The sequence below is a fragment of the Engystomops pustulosus genome, chromosome 6, assembly GCF_040894005.1.
Source record: "Engystomops pustulosus chromosome 6, aEngPut4.maternal, whole genome shotgun sequence".
Taxonomy (NCBI): Eukaryota; Metazoa; Chordata; class Amphibia; order Anura; family Leptodactylidae; genus Engystomops; species Engystomops pustulosus.
Window position 1 is genome coordinate 174,449,054 of NC_092416.1, and position 21,551 is coordinate 174,470,604.

General features: G+C 43.1%; 1 protein-coding gene across 1 annotated transcript; it reads right to left on the bottom strand.

Moving 5' to 3' along the window:
- Positions 1-1,131: 1,131 nt before the first annotated feature.
- DNAI2 (dynein axonemal intermediate chain 2) lies at positions 1,132-20,005 on the bottom strand. Its single transcript, XM_072112534.1, has 14 exons — positions 19,881-20,005; positions 18,015-18,202; positions 10,348-10,509; positions 9,407-9,528; positions 7,137-7,279; positions 6,932-7,045; positions 5,972-6,111; positions 5,538-5,660; positions 5,098-5,321; positions 4,587-4,722; positions 4,115-4,261; positions 3,594-3,830; positions 1,484-1,522; positions 1,132-1,259 (listed from the first exon to the last, which is right to left on the bottom strand). Exons 1-14 carry the CDS (start codon positions 19,984-19,986, stop codon positions 1,254-1,256), a joined length of 1,887 nt encoding a protein of 628 aa, XP_071968635.1. The 5' UTR covers positions 19,987-20,005; the 3' UTR covers positions 1,132-1,253.
- Positions 20,006-21,551: the final 1,546 nt, after the last annotated feature.

The window sequence follows — 21,551 nt, forward strand, 5'->3', positions numbered from 1 at the left end:
AAATAGCCCCTCTTAAAGGGAACGTTCAAAAGATTCTCTAATGTTACTTCTCAGGTGGTCACCTTGTTTCTGGGACGGACTATCAGGGGCTCTCAGAATGGGTCCTCAGTATCCGTACAGTTGGGGTCTTGCATTTAGGACCTCAGCAGGTCATACACAACAAATGAAACAGGAAGTAGACAGCGCCGATCTCTGTGTAGTGGTCAGACCAGTTGACTGCCTTCATTTGAATGCAGGCTAAGCTGCAATACCCTGTTCAGCCACTAAACAGTGGATGGAGCTGTCTGCACCTAGCTGATATGGAGGACCCATCCTTGTGATATGTCACCTCCTCCAGAACCAGAAGAGGCCACGTTGTACTTGTGGCCACTGAGCCATTTCCTGGCCTCATGTAGATGTGACCACTAAGTCTGTGCAATAATAAACTGCTTATTAGATATGAGCAGCAGGGGGCAGCAGAGAGACTTTGAAATTTGTGTGCAACTTTGGATGTGAATGGTGTAGAAGACATAGGGGCAGATTTACTTACCCGGTCCAGTTGCGATCCAGTAGCGCTGATTCGGGTTCTGCCGGGATTCACTAAGGTCATGCACCCAATGGCCACTAGGTGTCGCTGCTGCGCCGAGGTCCGCCGGAGTTCACTTCATATTCCTGGTGCATGTAAGTGTGTGACAAGTGACACATTTTTTTTTTAAATACCGCGGTTTTTCCGAATCCGTCGGGTTTTCCGATGGCCACGCCCCTGATTTATGTCGCGTGAAAGCCGGCGCCACAATCCGATCGCGTGCGCCAAAATGCCAGGGCAATTCGGTGCAAATCGGAAAAATTTGGGAAACCCAGTGGAAAAACGCGATTTGGACCCTTCGTAAATGAGCCCCATAATGTAAGTGAAGATGGAAGGTGATAATTTGGGTTTTATGCAGTTTTCCCGGGTTATCTGAACCAGCAGGGGGCAGTAAAGAGATACAGGACGATCTAGGAGCCGATCAAATTCTAAATGCAGCTTTGGATGTGAGTGGAGTACATGACACAAAGTATCTAACATCATTCTGACTTCTATTCTTGGTTGTTATTACAATAGTCAGTGGTCCTCCAGTCTATGATAATAATTATAGAGAAAATACTCACAAATTATAGCAATAAATTATTTATTCCCACATTAAAAATACAAAAAGAGAGAAATATTAACGTTCTCTGGACAATACGGTGTCTGTGTAGTCTCGCAGGGATTGGCTGTGGCACCGCGAGGTGGGTCAGGCCTGTAGAGAGAATAGAGAGAGGGTTAATCGTGGGTGCAGCTCGGTGCCTCTGGTTATACCACTTACAGGGGGGATCACGCAGCATAACCCAGGGGGCAGGGGATGTATGAATACTCACTTCATGGAAAGTGGTAGATAGTCACCCAGCTTTTCCATGAACACATAATTACCAATAAATGCGCAGTAAATGGTTAAGAGCGATGAGTAGAACTGACAGAACTGACCTGTGAAAGAATCTCCTTCTCCTCCGACACTTCCTTTTCCTGTGGACGATATAAAGATCTCATTTAGAAGGTGGAGATGAGCACAAGCCGCAGCTATTCCCTTCTGACACCCTGGACACATGCATGCTCAGCCCGTGTGCTGGCCCAATCCCTGAATCCTGGAAAAGCAGGACCCAGCTTTCCCCATTCCTGACTGTCTATGGCTGTGCCCAGGATGGAAGAAGAGGATCCTGCATGTCTGGTGTTCGTGATTATGGAGGTTTGGGGTCTACATTTAGGGGTTTGGTTTAGAGCCTTTATTATCATATGGGCCTCAGACTAGATCACGTTATTAATGGGGGGGGGGGGAGGGGGATTTAATGGGATTTTATTGTCTGTATTTTTAATGAGTCTAGTCTTGGCTCTGTAGGAGACATGTACAGGCGGTCCCCTACTTAAGGACACCCGTCTTACAAACAACCCATAGTTACAGACGGACCCCTGTGACCTCTGGTGACCTCTCTGGATGTTACTATAGTCCCAGATTGCAATAATCAGCTGTAAAGTGTCTGTAATGAAGTATTATTGATAATTCTTGGTCCAATTACAGCAAAAAAATTTGAAAATCCAATTGTCACTGGGACAAATTTTTTTTTCGTCTGGATCTACAATTATAAAATATACTGTTTCGACTTACATACAAATTCAACTTAAGAACAAACCTACAGACCCTATCTTGTACGTAACCTGGGGACTGCCTGTATTTATATAGGGGTCTGGTCTTGGCTCTGGAGGAGACATGTATTTATATAGGGGTCTGGTCTTGGCTCTGTAGGAGACATGTATTTATATAGGGGTCTGGTCTTGGCTCTGTAGGAGACATGTATTTATATAGGGGTCTGGTCTTGGCTCTGTAGGAGACATGTATTTATATAGGGGTCTGGTCTTGGCTCTGTAGGAGACATGTATTTATATAGGGGTCTGGTCTTGGCTCTGTAGGAGACAGGTATTTATATAGGGGTCTGGTCTTGGCTCTGTAGGAGACATGTATTTATATAGGGGTCTGGTCTTGGCTCTGTAGGAGACATGTATTTATATAGGGGTCTGGTCTTGGCTCTGTAGGAGACGTGTATTTATATAGGGGTCTGGTCTTGGCTCTGTAGGAGACATGTATTTATATAGGGGTCTGGTCTTGGCTCTGTAGGAGACATGTATTTATATAGGGGTCTGGTCTTGGCTCTGTAGGAGACGTGTATTTATATAGGGGTCTGGTCTTGGCTCTGTAGGAGACATGTATTTATATAGGGGTCTGGTCTTGGCTCTGTAGGAGACATGTATTTATATAGGGGTCTGGTCTTGGCTCTGTAGGAGACATGTATTTATATAGGGGTCTGGTCTTGGCGGCTTTTTGTTTGAGAAAGGCAACAAAAAGATTTCTTGGCCGCACAAACAAAATAAAACTACTTTTTCTTACTTGAAGAGTGTGTAGATTTGCTTTTATTATATTGGCTCTATAGGGGTCTTTATTTACTTAAAGGAAATCTACCATCAAAATCCACCATGATAACCCAGGGACATTACTCATAGATCCAGGCACCGGGACTGTGGCATCTTCTTATATCTGTTATCCATGGCCTCCTTCCTTCTAACATCAACTTTTATAATTATTTTAATGAGTCTTAGGGGCTACCCTAGAGCCCTTAAGCTCTGGCTTTACAAACTGCTGTTACACTGTCTCCCCCTCCCCCCTGATTTTAGAAGGATGGAGGCCGTGGATAACAAATATAAGAAGATACCACAGTCCTTGTGCCTGGATCTATGAGTAATGTCCCTGGTTTATCAGGATGGAGTTTGATGGTAGATTTCCTTTAGGGGTCTGATTTTTTGGCTCTATAGGGGTTTGTATTTAGGGAATCTATGTGTTAATCATACTTTTTTAACTTTACAGATGGGGACTGTATAGACTGTAAGTCCCACTCCTCACCGACCGCCTGCTCTAACCCTAACCCAGACTGTGTTGGAGATGACTATCCATCCTGGAGCTGGTGTGAAACGTGACAAGAGTGTTTTTGACACCTGTGGATGGCGCTCTTCTCTGACGGAACCATTATAGACATGAGAGTCCTTGTACCTGCTCCTCCTCGCCTTCCGACTTCTTTGTTTCCTGCTCCCGGCGCTTGCGCTCGGCCTCGATGATCTCGAAGAATTCCTTCTCGGCCTTGGAGATCAGCTCCTCCATGTTCTCCTCCGGTTTATCCTCCTTGGCCTCCTCATCTTTGCCCGGCTCCGCTTTACTCCTCTCCTTCAGGCGCATCTCGCGGTGTCGAGCCTCCAGGATTTTCTCACGTTTCGTCTCTCGCTCAAACATCTAAGAATCATGTAGGATTATGAGGTGACAACATCTAATGCTTCTATGATGATGGGTCGGTGGGGGTCCGACACCCAGGACCCCCATGATCAGCTGACAACAGGCACTTGTACAAGCATTGCTACATTATAGGGGCACGCTTAGCTTTTTCTACAGAAGATCAGTATACAGTGCTGGGTGTATGATGACTGAAGCGTACAGACACTGAACAAGCAGGGACTGCTGGAAGATTTCAGCTCTGAGGCCTGCAGATTGGTAAACGCAGCTTTAGTGAGGAGACTTACCGCAGTGGCAATGTTCTTCTCATTTCTTTGTAGCGTGCACAGTCCAGGAGACAGCTCCAGCAGAGTGGTCAGGCCCAACTTAGAGCCGCAAGCTACGAAGCGTCCATTATCCTGTAAGCGGAGGCTGTAGAGGGCCTCATCACACACCTGCGGGAGGAGGAAGAGAGAAGATAGAGGGGTCACCCGGACCACTTTGTAACTAATAGGGTGTGAAAAATAAGTCCTGTATCCTTAAGAACCAGTGGTGGCTCTGGTACCAGACTAGAACCCACACAAGGTAATAGCATACAACATTACGGATCAGGCGGACGTGGTGAAATCTTGGGGTCAGGAGGTAAGATTGGTCTCCCATATCATAGTCCCCATTTCCAGATACTAACCTCAATATCCCACTACAGGCCTAACAAGGTTTCTATGTGCCAAAATCCCAATGGGATGGTCCTGTGTATAATAGGAAGTGATGCAATCGCACCTTTAGGCTCAGCGAGGGGTTGTTCTGCTTGAATAAGTAGTCCCAGACGTCCAAGGTCCCGTCCATCTTGGTGGTCAGGAACACAGAAGGTCGTACTGGACTCCAGGCGCCATCTGTCAGGTAACTGGTGTGGTACCTGGAGGGGAAGGAAGCAGAGAGCATGGTGGGTATATGCCAGGGTATGGGTATCGCACGGAAGTGATTCTGTATAATGGAAAGCGTAATGCCCGGTGCAGGACTGGTGCCTCCTGGAGGTACGGAGAATCTATTAAGTGCTTGGAGCCTTGTGACTGCCACCTGGAATACCTGTAGTGGTGGCCTGGGCAGTACTTGGGGCATTAGGACTGGCACTGTTATCGTGGACTCCATGACAAACCGATTTGACTCTCCCTGGAATGTGCCGTCCTTATGGCTGCTCCTGGGTGGACTTATATTGGGCACTTGGTGCTTTATGGGTTGGCGCCCCTGACAGGAGGTCCTGTGCGTACCGCTCTCATCCATAGCGTCTTACTTGGTCCACATGATGGAGGATTCCCGAGAGTCTTCTGACCAAATCCGAGCCGTCCAGTCTCCGACTGTCAGGAAATTTTTTGGGAAAAATGGATTTCTCTGTATGGCATAGATGGGGCCGTGGTGACCGCTGTAAGTGCACACGATCTTCTCTGCGGGGGTCTTGGCCTTCCGGTTGCAGGATATCACCATGCCTTGTTCTGTGCCCACCATGAACTTGGTCGGCTATGAAGAAAAGCAGAACACAACCAATAACGACCACAGTCCTGTGTATTCTGCGGGGTTTCTACTACAACTATCAGCCATTGCTTGTACACGGCCTACGACAATGCGCAACCTCCAGCCTCCCCTGTGCTTATTCATCATCCTAATTCCTGTATAGACCTATAGATCGTGATCTATTCTACCTATTATACCATAGTCTATGTATCATGCACTTACTATGGTTGGCTCAAACTCTAGGGAGATTCCGCCTAAAGCCAAGTCAAGGTTCCCTTTCTTTGTGATGTCCAGGATCAGCTTTTCCGTCGGCTCACTCATCTTTCGTATGTCCCACCATAAGACCTGTAACCGAAATTCACAAAAAAACAAACATGTATTAATTTGGGAGGGGGACGGTCTGTTACACATAATCTGTTCCCATGATGCTGGATCCTATAGTAACTAGCAGGGCACTGATGTCACTATTGGACTGGGTCCAGAAGACCACAGCCCACCCCTATTCAAGGAACTCCAAGGTGTTTTCATTAAGAACTGGGTTTGAGTGGATGGTTGAGGGGTGAGAATGAGTCAAGGCCTCCATATCATATAAATGCCCAGTGTTCAGTGTTCACTTCAAGTTTTTCTACAATTCCTAAATGTTTTCTACCGCTCACCTGCCCATCAGTGGAGGTGGAGAAACACTCGGTACCGGTTTTGGACTGCAGCCATATGACCTTGTATACGGGATCGCGATGACTGTGTTCGATGACCGAGAGCTCTACTGGTTGCCCCCCTTTCCTGGTGTCCCAATAGGCTAGAAAACAAACAAAGCAGGGCATTGTAGGGTTAAAATATACATAATCAGTTATTAAATGAAACAAGTGACAAGCAGATGGAGATTGTATCCTGGCTTTATTTCTGTAGTTTTTGGGGTATAATGGGGGTCCTCAAAGAGCCAATAAGTTCATCAGAACACAGGACCCTCCACAGCAGGGGGTGGCATCACTTTAATATAGACTAAATGCCCCAAATTACAGTGTAGAGGACTAAAGGCAATATACTTATTAATGAAAAGTCCTCTGAACCTATAATTTTTGGGGAGAGCGGACTATCTTGTATATGGGGGTGGGGCTTCATGTTTTGGGGAAAAGTTCATGTTGGATTTCAGTTTCTGATTCTTTTCTTCTCAGAGGATATAAGTCAAAGCTAGAGGTTTCTGGCAGCGACTTACACCCATCTGCACATGCATGCTTGGCCGTACCGGGGGTGCATGTGTATGGGGGATTATGAGAAATACTTGTAAACCTTATGAAAGTAAAAGCGATCAGGAACCTAAGGGACCTCAGGCATGATCTCTCCAGCCTAAACTGGCTGATAACAGATAGATGTGTACATCCCACACTCTCTTCCCGTGTTCACGTTGCATTTGTTACCACATTGTAAACACATTGTAAACATTGTGTGAACTCAACATGTGAACGCAGCCACTGTCTTACAGGAAAAATAAGGCTTTTACATGAGGCTCCGGGAGGCTTTATGGTTTTTCAAAAAATGTTAAAGTTTTATACAACTTGTGTCTTGCCACTAGAGGGCGCCCACCACATGGTCAGGTCATGAACGTCTTCTCTACTCACTGATCTGTCCGTTATAGCAGCCTCCGACCAGGATGTGGGAGTCCTTGGGGTTGTATTCCAGGCTGACCAGCGGTGACACAGGCTTCAGGGTCAGCTCCGGCTTGTTTGGATTCTCTGTGTAGTAGACATAGGGCGGAAGTGGATGCTGGTTTTGTACCAAGCTGCCATCATTATCCTATACATAAACTAGGATGAAGCTTCTCACCAATGTCCCAGATATACGAGTCGTAGCTCATGTCTTTGGGGGCCCTCTGGAACTCCAGGCAGGAATACGCCACCGCCAGCTTCCTGCCGCCATCCGGGTGCCAGGAGAGGTGGGTGGCCGTGCGCTTGATCTCATTGGGGTCTCTGTTGAAAGAAAAATAAAATTAGACATATATGAATGACAGTCAGTGGTCTCTAATCTCTGGCTGTAGGACACTACAACCCCCAGCAGTCACAGACTTGGAGTTATAATTGTGAACTGGCTGAGGGTTAAAGAACTATAGACTATAGGAACAGAAACTGGTCCAACAAGTGAGGTCCAAACTTATGAAGCCACCAGACAAGACTTAAATAATAATAAAATAATAATTCTTTATTTATATAGCGCACACAGATTACGCAGCGCTGCACAAAACATGTCAAATCGGTCCCTGTCCCCATGGGGCTCACAAGCTAAACAACCTACCAGTATGTTTTGGAGTGTGGGAGGACACCGGAGGACCGGGAGGAAACCCACACAAACACAGAGAGAACATACAAACTCTTTGCAGAAGTTGACCTGGGTGGGATTTGAACCCAGGACCCCAGTGCTGCAAGGCAGAAGTGCTACCCACTCAGCCACCGTGCCACCCAAAGACTTCAGTGTCACCTACCAGATACCTGTAATAAAAAACCGTAGCAATGTGTTGCACATACCTTCTCCTTGGAGCTACATACAGCCAACGACCGATCCAAAAAGAGTCCATTAAAGTATTAAAAAGTGACTCTGACCGCAGCTCCTCCATCCTTTCTTTCTCATGTATACAGTACATAAATCAGCAGGTTTTTTTACTTTCTTTTTTCATCCAAATCCGGATCGTTCACACAATTTGAAAGATCCTCCGAATAGAATAAGCCACTATTCAGACCAGCATCACTCTGTTGTATCTAAACAGAATTGGGATCTTAACAAAATAGTTGAACCCAGTCAAGGGCTACATACATGCACATATTTTCACTCTGTTGTATCTTCCTCCGTTCCCACTAATGATTGTAGTAGAGATATCGTAGTGCGTTCCTAAGGGTGGCGGCACACCTGGCGTTTTGAACCCGCTTTTGGTCCATTTTTTGTCGTGCGTTTTCAGTCCGTTAAAAAAATGCATCCGTTTTTGTCCAGTTTTCCCAATTATCTTAATTAAAAACGGATGCGTTTTTTAACGGACTAAAAACACATGACTAAAAACGGGTTCAAAACGCCACGTGTGCCACCTCCCTAATGGTCACGGTTTATTCAAAATGCGCACATAATAATCTCAATTGGGACTCAATTTTTAGATTTATGTTTGTGAGTATATTTTATATTGAATAAACCGCGACCCTTAGGAACGCACTACGCTATCTCTACTACAATCATTAGTGGGAACGGAGGAAGATACAACAGAGTGATGCTGGTCTGAACAGTGGCTGATTCTACTCGGAGGATCTTTCAAATTGTGTGAACGCATCTGTGCAATCGGGTTTTTGAAGAAAAAAAATCAATTAAAAAAAACCTGCAGATTTATATATAAAGGAGAAAGAAAAGATGGAGGAGCTGCGGTCCGAGTAACTTTTTAATACTTACCTGTAATACTGAAACCCTTCAAACCAGGAAACAATTCATACCGGAGGCAGGTAGTGCCCGGGCACTGGTCACTCCAAGGAGGGTATACATGAGCTGTGGGTCAGAGAGGGACTAAGTACAGGCAGTCCCCTACTTAAGAACACTCGACTTACACACGACCCCTAGTTACAAACGGACCTCTGGATATTGGTAAATTATTGTACTTTAGCCTTAGGCTACAATAATCAGCTGTAACAGTTATCACAGGTGTCTGTAATGAAGCTTTAGTGTTAACATTGATTCTTATGACAACCCAACATTTTTAAAATCCAATTGTCGCAGAGACCAAAAAAGTTCTGGCTGGGATTACAGTGATAAAGTATACAGTTCCGACTTACATACAAATTCAACTTAACAACAAACCTACAGACCCTATCTTGTATGTAACGCGGGGACTGCCTGTACTAGATTTGTTGGCTTCTGCGTGTGCCATGCTATGGACCTGCCTAGTCTACAGAGTTATGCCCTGCACTAGGAGCACAGGGCATAGCAATAGCTAAGTCGGGCACCTAATCACAGCTCTTCAAGGGGTTAAGACTTTCTTCTCCCGCAACAGTCTACAGGTCAGATTCCTTCTCCATAATGTGACCCACCTTGCCTATTAGCGTCAATTAGCTGCGAGAAAGCCGTACCTGAATACATTAATGGTCTTGGCAGAAGGCGCCTCGTCCATTCCCTCCAGCTCCTCCTCTTCTTCAAAGTACTCCTCGTAAATATTGATGGCGTTGTTCTGCTTGATGCAATGCTCCATCACCTGGGAGGACACAAAGCGAGCTGCAAATCAGGGGGCATCGCTCTCCGCTCCACACGTCTCCTCACTCTGTGGTCGGAGCATTAGATGGGGATGGATTTCTTGTTATGTCAGCTGCAATCGTGTTTCCGGGAAACCTAGGAACCGCCAACCGCACCTATTCCTAATGCTTTAGGACAGGAGAGGTCCAATGAGGTGGATAGAGAGGTGAGTAACATCACGATATGTGGTTGTCTAAAACTGGAGGACAAATTCAAGGTGGTCTTATGTTTATATACCAACCTGAACCTTCTACGGGTGGTGGACGTCTAATGAGTGAAGTGCTGACTCATTGGAGAAGACAATTGTCCTCAGAAGAATAGGCAGACTATCGGGATCCAGATGGACATGGACAACTACAAGGAAGGAACCTATTGAGGATGTGACTTTATGGAGAGACACCGGTCATATGGAGACCACAAGTTGAGGTTCTGGGACATCAACCAAGTGTTGCCCCCCCCCCCATATCTTTCAGATCAACCTAGCATTGACCTCTTCGTAGAGCTGGGGGTCTCCACTGATCAAAACGTCATCTCATAACCTCTTTGTCATTGGTGGTCAAAACTTTGGTCCAGTAGACCTCATTTCTGCTCCATTGTATCTGCAGTTGGGGTCATAGCCCAGATCCCAACCACTGGAAACCTCTGACTGGTGCTGCTCTGCTCATTACTTAGGTGGTTGCCCATATGATTAGTGGGGGTCTCAGCACTGGGACGTCATCTGCAGGTTACCAACCCATAGATGTAATATGGTAATGGCTGTGGCATTGAGTGCTCCCCTTACACTGCCCAGCTGTGTGATGGTGGTGATATAGTGGTCGTCCTTCTCCACTTTCTTCCTGTAGCGAGTGGTCTGCTCCATTTCTTGGGGGTTGATGTCCTTGGGCCAGCCGCCCTCCACGTGGTTGATGCCTCGAACCTCCATTTCAAACCTCTCGGTGTTCACCTATGGAGGAGAAGAGAAGGTTAGACTGTGTATCCACATATTGTATCCATCATTACCAGATCAGATACTTCCATCACATGTGATCACAAAATACCAACCCAGAAACCTCAGAATAGAAGTAATGATAATAATACAGACCCCAGACCAGACAATATATAATAATACAGACCCCAGACCTGACAATATATAATAATACAGACCCCAGACCTGTCAATATATAATAATACAGACCCCAGACCTGACTATATATATAATAATACAGACCCCAGACCAGACAATATATAATAATACAGACCCCAGACCTGACTATATATAATAATACAGACCCCAGACCAGACAATATATAATAATACAGACCCCAGACCTGACTATATATAATAATACAGACCCCAGACCAGACAATATATAGTAATACAGACCCCAGACCAGACAATATATAATAATACAGACCCCGGACCTGACAATATATAATAATACAGACCCCAGACCTATCAATATATAATAATACAGACCCCAGACCTGTCAATATATAATAATACAGACCCCAGACCTGACTATATATAATAATACAGATCCCAGACCTGACTATATATAATAATACAGACCCCAGACCTGACTATATATAATAATACAGACCCCAGACCTGTCAATATATAATAATACAGACCCCAGACCTGACTATATATAATAATACAGATCCCAGACCTGACTATATATAATAATACAGACCCCAGACCTGACTATATATAATAATACAGACCCCAGACCTGTCAATATATAATAATACAGACCCCAGACCTGACTATATATAATAATACAGATCCCAGACCTGACAATGTATAGTAATACAGACCCCAGACCAGACAATATATAGTAATACAGACCCCAGACCTGACAATATATAATAATACAGACCCCAGACCTGTCAATATATAATAATACAGACCCCAGACCTGACTATATATAATAATACAGACCCCAGACCTGTCAATATATAATAATACAGACCCCAGACCTGACTATATATAATAATACAGACCCCCAGACCTGACTATATATAATAATACAGACCCCAGACCTGACTATATATAATTATACAGACCCCAGACCTGACTATATATAATACAGACCCCAGACCTGACTATATATAATAATACAGATCCCAGACCTGACAATGTATAGTAATACAGACCCCAGACCAGACAATATATAGTAATACAGACCCCAGACCTGACTATATATAGTAATACAGATCCCAGACCTGACTATATACAATAATACAGACCCCAGACCTGACTATATATAATAATACAGACCCCAGACCTAACTATATATAAAATTACAGACCCCAGACCTGACTATATATAATAATACAGACCCCAGACCTAACAATATATAATAATACAGACCCCAGACCGGACAATGTATAGTAATACAGACCCCAGACCAGACAATATATAGTAATACAGACCCCAGACCTGACTATATATAATAATACAGACCCCAGACCTGACTATATATAATAATACAGACCCCAGACCAGACAATATATAATAATACAGACCCCAGACCTGACAATATATAATAATACAGACCCCAGACCAGACTATATATAATAATACAGACCCCAGACCAGACAATATATAATAATACAGGCCCCAGACCTGACTATATATAATAATACAGACCCCAGACCTGAAAATATATAGTAATACAGACCCCAGACCTGACTATATATAATAATACAGACCCCAGACCAGACAATATATAATAATACAGGCCCCAGACCTGGAAATATATAATAATACAGACCCCCAGACCAAACAAAATATAATAATACAGACAACAGACCAGACTATATATAATAATACAAACCCCAGACCTGACAATATATAATAATACAGACCTGACTATATATAATAATACAGACCCCAGACCTGACTATATATAATAATACAGACCCTAGACCTGACTATATATATAATAATACAGACCCTAGACCAGACTATATATAATAATACAGACCCCAGACCTGACTATATATAGCAATATAGACCCCAGACCTGACTATATATATAATACAGATCCCAGACCTGACTATATATATAATACAGATCCCAGACCTGACTATATATATAATACAGATCCCAGACCTGACTATATATAATAATACAGACCTCAGACCAGACTATATATAATAATACAGACCCCAGACCTGACTATATATAATAATACAGACCCCAGATCTGACTATATATAATAATACAGACCCCAGACCTGACTATATATAATAATACAGACCCCAGACCTGACTATATATAGCAATATAGACCCCAGACCTGACTATATATATAATACAGATCCCAGACCTGACTATATATATAATACAGATCCCAGACCTGACTATATATATAATACAGATCCCAGACCTCACTATATATAGTAATACAGACCCCAGATCTGACTATATATAATAATACAGACCCAAGACCAGACAATATATAATAATACAGACCCCAGACCTGACTATATATAATAATACAGACCCCAGACCAGACAATATATAATAATACAGACCCCAGACCTGACTATATATAATAATACAGATCCCAGACCTGACTATATATAATAATACAGATCCCAGACCTGACTATATATAATAATACAGACCCCAGATCTGACTATATATAATAATACAGACCCAAGACCAGACAATATATAATAATACAGACCCCAGACCTGACTATATATAATAATACAGACCCCAGACCAGACAATATATAATAATACAGACCCCAGACCTGACTATATATAATAATACAGATCCCAGACCTGACTATATATAGTAATACAGACCCCAGACCTGAGTATATATAGTAATACAGACCCCAGAGCTGACTATATATATAATACAGACCCAAGACCGGACAATATATAATAATACAAACCCCAGACCTGGCTATTAATAATAATGATGCTGGTTAGTACCAGTGATGTCACCAGGCAGGAGGGTGCCCACAGGTCCAGCACTCCTGATCTATGAGCCTTTTGATGAGTGGAACCGTTTGTGTGATGACCCGATCCAACGCAATACAAAAATAAGATGGCACCAGCCAAACCCGAGACCCCCCTCTGTACATCGCTCTACTTGGGAGATCTTACCCCTCATTAGCATAAATCAGACACTTGGTTCCCTGCCCTGTACTGACGCGGTGCTGATCCGGTGCTGCTAGAGGATGCATCCATGGTCTACACTGGGCCAAGAACTTGGGGGGGTCATGTAAGTACAATAGAGGTCGTTTGTAATGGACCCAGGTTCTTCAATCATTGGAGGGAGGAGGAACCCAGAGAACCTGAAGGAGACCTGCAGAACCCTGGGAAGAACACGCCAGGTCCATAGCGCAGCTGTATATGTGATAGGAGCGTGAATGGCTCTGGCGGAACCACAGGTCCGATTCATCTCAGCTCGGGAAAAACGGAGACTTGTGCCAACTAGCGCGACTCTCTGCGGTGTAATTAGCAGTAACCACTTAATGACTGGCACATGATTAACTTAATAACTTCGCTAATTAGTATTTAGGGAAATTGCTTTTTGCCAATCAATTCTGTAGTCGTTGACGCGATTTATCCCCGTCTCGCTGTAATCTCATCTCCCTGGCACTGGATATGGTGGCGGTGCCAGCTGCTCCGAGTGGCATCCACAAGCCTCACGCTGTGAGTGTCTGCACCGGGAATAGCCATGGGTACCACCGACAGAGTCTGGGGGGAGGGGCTGGTTGCATATACAAATTAGCAAAGGAAAGTTGTGCCTCTAGCGCCACCTGTTGGAAGGTTGAATTCCTGTAAGTCAAGGTCCGACCCTTTATTATTTAGGTTACAAGGCCTGATTAATGGTCCGGACTATGACTGACACTATAGAGCTGTATGTAACTGTACCCCATTGTCTGCCTCCATCAATAGTGACCCCTGCAGGCTGAGTGGAGTATTGCACCAAAGCTCAGTATCGCCTTCCCCCCTATATATTGTCTGCTCTGGGGTCTGTATTATTATATATAGTCAGGTCTGGGGTCTGTATTACTATATATAGTCAGGTCTGGGGTCTGTATTACTATATATAGTCAGGTCTGGGGTCTGTATTATTATATATATAGTCAGGTCTGGTGTCTGTATTACTATATATAGTCAGGTCTGGGGTCTGTATTATATATATAGTCAGGTCTGGGGTCTGTATTACTATACATTGTCAGGTCTGGGGTCTGTATTATTATATATAGTCAGGTCTGGGGTCTGTATTATATATATAGTCAGGTCTGGGGTCTGTATTACTATATATAGTCAGGTCTGGGGTCTGTATTATATATATAGTCAGGTCTGGGGTCTGTATTACTATACATTGTCAGGTCTGGGGTCTGTATTATTATATATAGTCAGGTCTGGGGTCTGTATTATTATATATAGTCAGGTCAGGGGTCTGTATTATTATATATTGTCTGGTCTGGGGTCTATATTATTATATATAGTCAGGTCTGGGGTCTATATTATTATATATAGTCAGGTCTGGGGTCTGTATTATTATATATAGTCAGGTGTGGGGTCTGTATTATTATATATATAGTCAGGTCTGGTGTCTGTATTATTATATATTGTCAGGTCTGGGGTCTATATTATTATATATAGTCAGGTCTGGGGTCTGTATTATTATATATAGTCAGGTCAGGGGTCTGTATTATTATATATAGTCAGGTCTGGGGTCTGTATTATTATATATAGTCAGGTCAGGGGTCTGTATTATTATATATTGTCTGGTCTGGGGTCTATATTATTATATATAGTCAGGTCTGGGGTCTGTATTATTATATATAGTCAGGTCAGGGGTCTGTATTATTATATATAGTCAGGTCTGGGGTCTGTATTATTATATATAGTCAGGTCAGGGGTCTGTATTATTATATATTGTCTGGTCTGGGGTCTATATTATTATATATAGTCAGGTCTGGGGTCTATATTATTATATATAGTCAGGTCTGGGGTCTGTATTATTATATATAGTCAGGTGTGGGGTCTGTATTATTATATATATAGTCAGGTCTGGTGTCTGTATTATTATATATTGTCAGGTCTGGGGTCTGTATTACTATATATAGTCAGGTCTGGGGTCTGTATTATATATATAGTCAGGTCTGGGGTCTGTATTACTATACATTGTCAGGTCTGGGGTCTGTATTATTATATATAGTCAGGTAGTCAGGTCTGGGGTCTATATTATTATATATAGTCAGGTCTGGGGTCTGTATTATTATATATAGTCAGGTCAGGGGTCTGTATTATTATATATTGTCTGGTCTGGGGTCTATATTATTATATATAGTCAGGTCTGGGGTCTATATTATTATATATAGTCAGGTCTGGGGTCTGTATTATTATATATAGTCAGGTGTGGGGTCTGTATTATTATATATATAGTCAGGTCTGGTGTCTGTATTATTATATATAGTCAGGTCTGGGGTCTGTATTACTATATATAGTCAGGTCTGGGGTCTGTATTACTATACATTGTCAGGTCTGTGGTCTGTATTACTATATATAATCAGGTCTGGGGTCTGTATTATTATATATTGTCAGGTCTGTATTATTATATATAGTCAGGTCTGGGGTCTGTATAATATATATATTTTCAGGTCTGGGGTCTGTATTATTATATATTGTCAGGTCTGGGGTCTGTATTATTATATATAGTCAGGTCTGTATTATTATATATAGTCAGGTCTGGAGTCTGTATAATATATATATTTTCAGGTCTGGGGTCTGTATTATTATATATAGTCAGGTCTAGGGTCTGTATTATTATATATTGTCCGGTCTGGGGTCTGTATTACTATATATTTTCAGGTCTGGGGTCTGTATTATTATATATAGTCAGGTCTGGGGTCTGTATTACTATATATTGTCAGGTCTGGGGTCTGTATTACTATATATTTTCAGGTCTGGGGTCTGTATTATTATATATTGTCCGGTCTGGGGTCTGTATTATTATATATAGTCAGGTCTGGGGTCTGTATTACTATATATAGTCAGGTCTGGGGTCTGTATTATTATATATTGTCCGGTCTGGGGTCTGTATTATTATATATTGTCAGGTCTGGGGTCTGTATTATTATATATAGTCAGGTCTGGGGTCTGTATGATAATATATAGTCAGGTCTGGGGTCTGTATTATAATATATTGTCAGGTCTGGGGTCTGTATTTCTATATATTGTCAGGTCTGGGGTCTGTATTATTATATATTGTCTGGTCTGGGGTCTGTATTATTATATATAGTCAGGTCTGGGGTCTGTATTATTATATATTTTCAGGTCTGGGGTCTGTATTATTATATATTGTCAGGTCTGGGGTCTGTATTATTATATATTGTCAGGTCTGGGGTCTGTATTATTATATATAGTCAGGTCTGGGGTCTGTATTACTATATATAGTCAGGTCTGGGGTCTGTATTATTATATATTGTCCGGTCTGGGGTCTGTATTATTATATATTGTCAGGTTTGGGGTCTGTATTATTATATATAGTCAGGTCTGGGGTCTGTATTATTATATATAGTCAGGTCTGGGGTCTGTATTACTATATATAGTCAGGTCTGGGATCTGTATTATTATATATTGTCAGGTCTGGGGTCTGTATTATTATATATAGTCAGGTCTGGGGTCTGTATTACTATATATAGTCAGGTCTGGGGTCTTTATTATTATATATTGTCAGGTTTGGGGTCTGTATTATTATATATAGTCAGGTCTGGGGTCTATATTATTATATATAGTCAGGTCTGGGATCTGTATTACAATATATAGTCAGGTCTGGGGTCTGTATTATTATATATTGTCCGGTCTGGGGTCTGTATTATTATATATTGTCCGGTCTAGGGTCTGTATTATTATATATTGTCCGGTCTAGGGTCTGTATTATTATATATAGTCAGGTCTGGGGTCTGTATTACTATATATTGTCAGGTCTGGGGTCTGTATTATTATATATAGTCAGGTCTGGGGTCTGTATTATTATATATAGTCAGGTCTGGGGTCTGTATTATTATATATAGTCAGGTCAGGGGTCTGTATTACTATATATTGTCAGGTCTGGGGTCTGTATTATTATATATAGTCAGGTCTGGGGTCTGTATTATTATATATAGTCAGGTCTGGGGTCTGAATTATTATATATAGTCAGGTCTGAGGTCTGTATTATTATATATTGTCTGTTGTGAAGGTAGAGGATATGCAAATTAGCTTCCTTTCCAAAACAAAAGAAAGTTGTGCCTCTAGCGCCACCTGTTGAAATCCTGTAAGTCAAGGTCCGACCCTTTATCATTTAGGTTCCATTTAAGGCCTGATTAATGGTCCGGACTATGACTGACACTAGAGCTGTATGTAACTGTACCCCATTGTCTGCCTCCATCAGTAGTGACCCCTGGAGGCTGGTAGAAGTATTACACCACAGCTCAGTTCATTACCTCGTGCTCGGACATGTCGTGGGCGCACTGGATCCCGATGTCGCAGGGGTTTCTCTCGATAAAGTTCAGAGCCTGTGAGGGGTCGGGCAGGATATCCACATGCAGCTCTGCTGGACGGTCCGAAAAGTTGCATTGCCGCCCGAATTCGCTGCGTTTCCGCGTGTAGACGTACACGATCTCCATGATGCCTGAGAGGGAAGTACAGCAGATAATAATAAGAGTTATGTCTGGTTCTGGGAAAGCTGGGTGACATCCAATATGACTCACAGCAGCAATTGAGTAACCTAGGAAAGATGGGTGGCAACCATTATTGGAAAAGTATCAGTCACTCAGCTTTCCCAAACACCAAACCTTCAAGAGGGATTGTCACACAGCTTTTCTGAATCCTGAATGACACATTCGTGTTACCTATTGATATGATATCTCCGCAAAATAGGGCCATTCAGGAAACAAGGAAAGCTGGGTGACAATCTAGTGAAGCAGTAATGACAGTCATAGTGCTTTTCACACAGCTTTTCTGAATCCTGAATGACACATTAGTGTTACATTTGCTTTTCGAATATATATCTCTACAAAATAGGGCCAATCAGGAATCTAGGAAAGTTGGGTGACAACCTAGCGAAGCTGTTATAGTGACAGTGCTGTTACCCAGTTTTTCAGGAATTGCCAGAGAATATCCTAGGAAATATGTGTGGCAGCCTCTTTAAGAACTGTAATAGGGGACAGGCATTCAGCTTTTCCACAATCCTGACAAATCTACTTAGTGATGAGGTCATAAAGAAATTTGGAACTTTGTTGGACTCCTGAACGAGTCTGCAGCTTGCAACGAGGAATCCATTACATCAAATTTAATATTCAGAAGTCTAGGAAAGCTGGGTGGCAATGTCTGTCGATGCAATATACTATTTGTCACCCAGCTTTCCTGATAAATCTATTTACTTAGGAAGAATCTCCATCTACAACAGAGAACTCTCACCCAGCTTTTCTGGACTCCTGAATTACTCATTGACTCAATATGGAGCATTACCACAGAATTGAGCCACTTTGCCAATCAGGAGCATTGAAAAGCTGAATGACAACTTCCTTCGGAGCCAAATATAGAAGGCTAGTCACTCAGCTTTCCCAAACCCCAGACAAATCTGCCTTTCTAGGACGCAATAAGTCATGAAGGTCATTGTTGCTGCCACCCAACGTTCTCAAAAACGGATACATTACAAGAATGTGTAAATCCATCAGTTCCTGTTCTATGGTAGGAGAGATGGGTGACAATCAGCATGGCCGCCATTGGGTCCCATCACCCAGCTTTCCCAATAAGAAATGGTATAGTTACAGATTTGCCATTAAGGACTCTAGGAAAGCTGGGTGACAACGTCAGTGAGAGTAGAAGCGATGGCGGCCGTACTGACTGACCCTTTAAGACCCCCCCAAAATCTGTTGTAACGCTTCATAATGCGAACAAGCTATCATAACACCGCCCTAGTGCCGATCTGGGGCCTGGGAAAGCTGGGTGACATAAGAAATACAATAATATTTACAAAAAACGTGTGTCTTTAAGGAGGGACCCGACCTAATTACATAAATCTCAGCCACGGGGAGGCGACGTGGCGTTTCGTGGCGACCATGTGGCGATTTTCTCGAGATCACGTGACCAGGTCAGGATTAGGAGACCCTATAGCGGGACTCCTATACAAGAGGCACTTATAGGCTCATAACTACAATGTATATCATAGGACTTGCTGGGACTTGTGGTTCCACAATGTGAGATACCCCCAAAAACCATATGACAGGGTCAGGACAGTCATGAGATGTTATTGACCCTCAGCTCATGACATTAGAGAGTCATTACTACCCCGCCATCTCCATTACCTCCTCTGTAGTCGCTATTTTGTTCCCAGGACGAACCACTACATCGGTTGTGTACGGTATCCCAGCAACGCAAACGCCGGAAATGCCTAGGAACTCCCCCGCGCATGCTCACACACCACTTCCGCCCTTACTAGCGCCATCTTGAAACTGGGCAGCCGGGAACACGCACTTAAAAAAAAAACTCAGCAAAAATGTAAAATATAAACCGTAGAATAACCCACTAGCGGATACGTGTTATTAAAGTATTAGAAATAAATTTCTTTGACGCGTTTTTATTGGGCTCGGATTAACCACCTGAGTGTATGGTCTGAGGTATTGGTTGTAGCGCTAGAATAGGGCCGCTAGGTGGCGGTGTGCCTGCATCACATTTTTAGGATTACACAAAAAATGGAGGGATTATCAGATTTGGAGATTTTGGGAAAAGATTGACATATTTGGATATATTTTAGAGAAATTTCCAGAAATTATAAAGGATTAGAATATTCAGTGCTGAGATACTGTGGTTATCACTATTGTGGGGACACTGTCACCCCCTGATATGGCGGGATCTAATGGTGGACACTATTACAGGGGGTCTTACACTGTTATGGGGGAACTGTGTGGCTATTACATTAAGTCCCTTCTCTAATTGCGAGGTCATGTGTAATGTTATGGGGTCCTTGTATTGCTCATTATGTTTGGGGTGGTACTAAAAAAACATTGAATCCTCTTTGTCACTGTTATGGGGGCACTGATACATGACTGTGATTGGGGTGAGGTTGCGGTTATGGGAAACTAGGCAGCAATCTGGTGGGGACACTGTGACCGACCCCACATTATTAGACTAATCCTGTTTCTGAGGTTCTCTGTCAGTTTTATGGGGGTCCTCTGGCGATCATTGATATGGTGACCCCCTGGATGTTACTGTTGTGCACTAGATAACACTGTTATGGGGGTTGATATGTTGTGGGGTCACCATGGCTCTGCAGGTTACTGTGTGCTGTGAATGTCACTGTTATGGGGTCACTGATACATCACTGTGATTAAGGTGATGCGGCCTTACGGGACACTGTGTGTTAGGATACAATGGTAGGCCGTCACTCTGCTGGGGGCACTGTGCCCATCACATATATGGGGGTACTATAGCTATTACAGTTTCCAAAAAATCCTGTTTCTGAGGGTCACTTTTATGGGGGTACTCTGGGGATCATTGATATGGTGACCCCCTGCCTATCACTGTTGGTGCTCTAGATGGCCCTCTTATGGAGGCTGAGGTATTGTGGGGTCACTGTGGCGCTGCAGGTTACACTGGGCTGTGAATGTCACTGTTATAGGGGCACTTGGAGTGATGATGTGGCTTTGGGACGTCATGGCTAGTCTTTATGTGTTAGGATTCAGGGGTAGGCTGTCACTGTCACATGTATGGGGGTACTATAGCTATTACAGTATTAGAATAATCCTTTTTCTGAGGGTCTCTGTCACTTTTAATGGAGTACCCTGGCGTTCATGGTGGGAGGTGTTGTGGGGTCACTGTGGCGCTGCAGGTTACAATGTGCTGTGGATGTTACGGTTATGGGGGTACTGATCCCATCACTGTGATTGGGCTGATGTTGGGACACTATGAATAGGCCTTATATGTTTGGTAGTCTGTCACCCTATCATGTACTATGGCTGTTACAGTATCAGAATAAT

Bases quoted from the DNA above. Each gene is read 5' to 3' on its own strand.
- DNAI2 (XM_072112534.1), bottom strand. From the start codon at position 19,986: ATGCGCGGGGGAGTTCCTAGGCATTTCCGGCGTTTGCGTTGCTGGGAT. The intron at 6,112-6,931 runs GTGAGTAGAGAA...TTTGTTTTCTAG, and splicing joins CTGCTATAACGGACAGATCA to CCTATTGGGACACCAGGAAA. The intron at 5,322-5,537 runs GTAAGTGCATGA...TTTTCTTCATAG, and splicing joins TAGAGTTTGAGCCAACCATA to CCGACCAAGTTCATGGTGGG.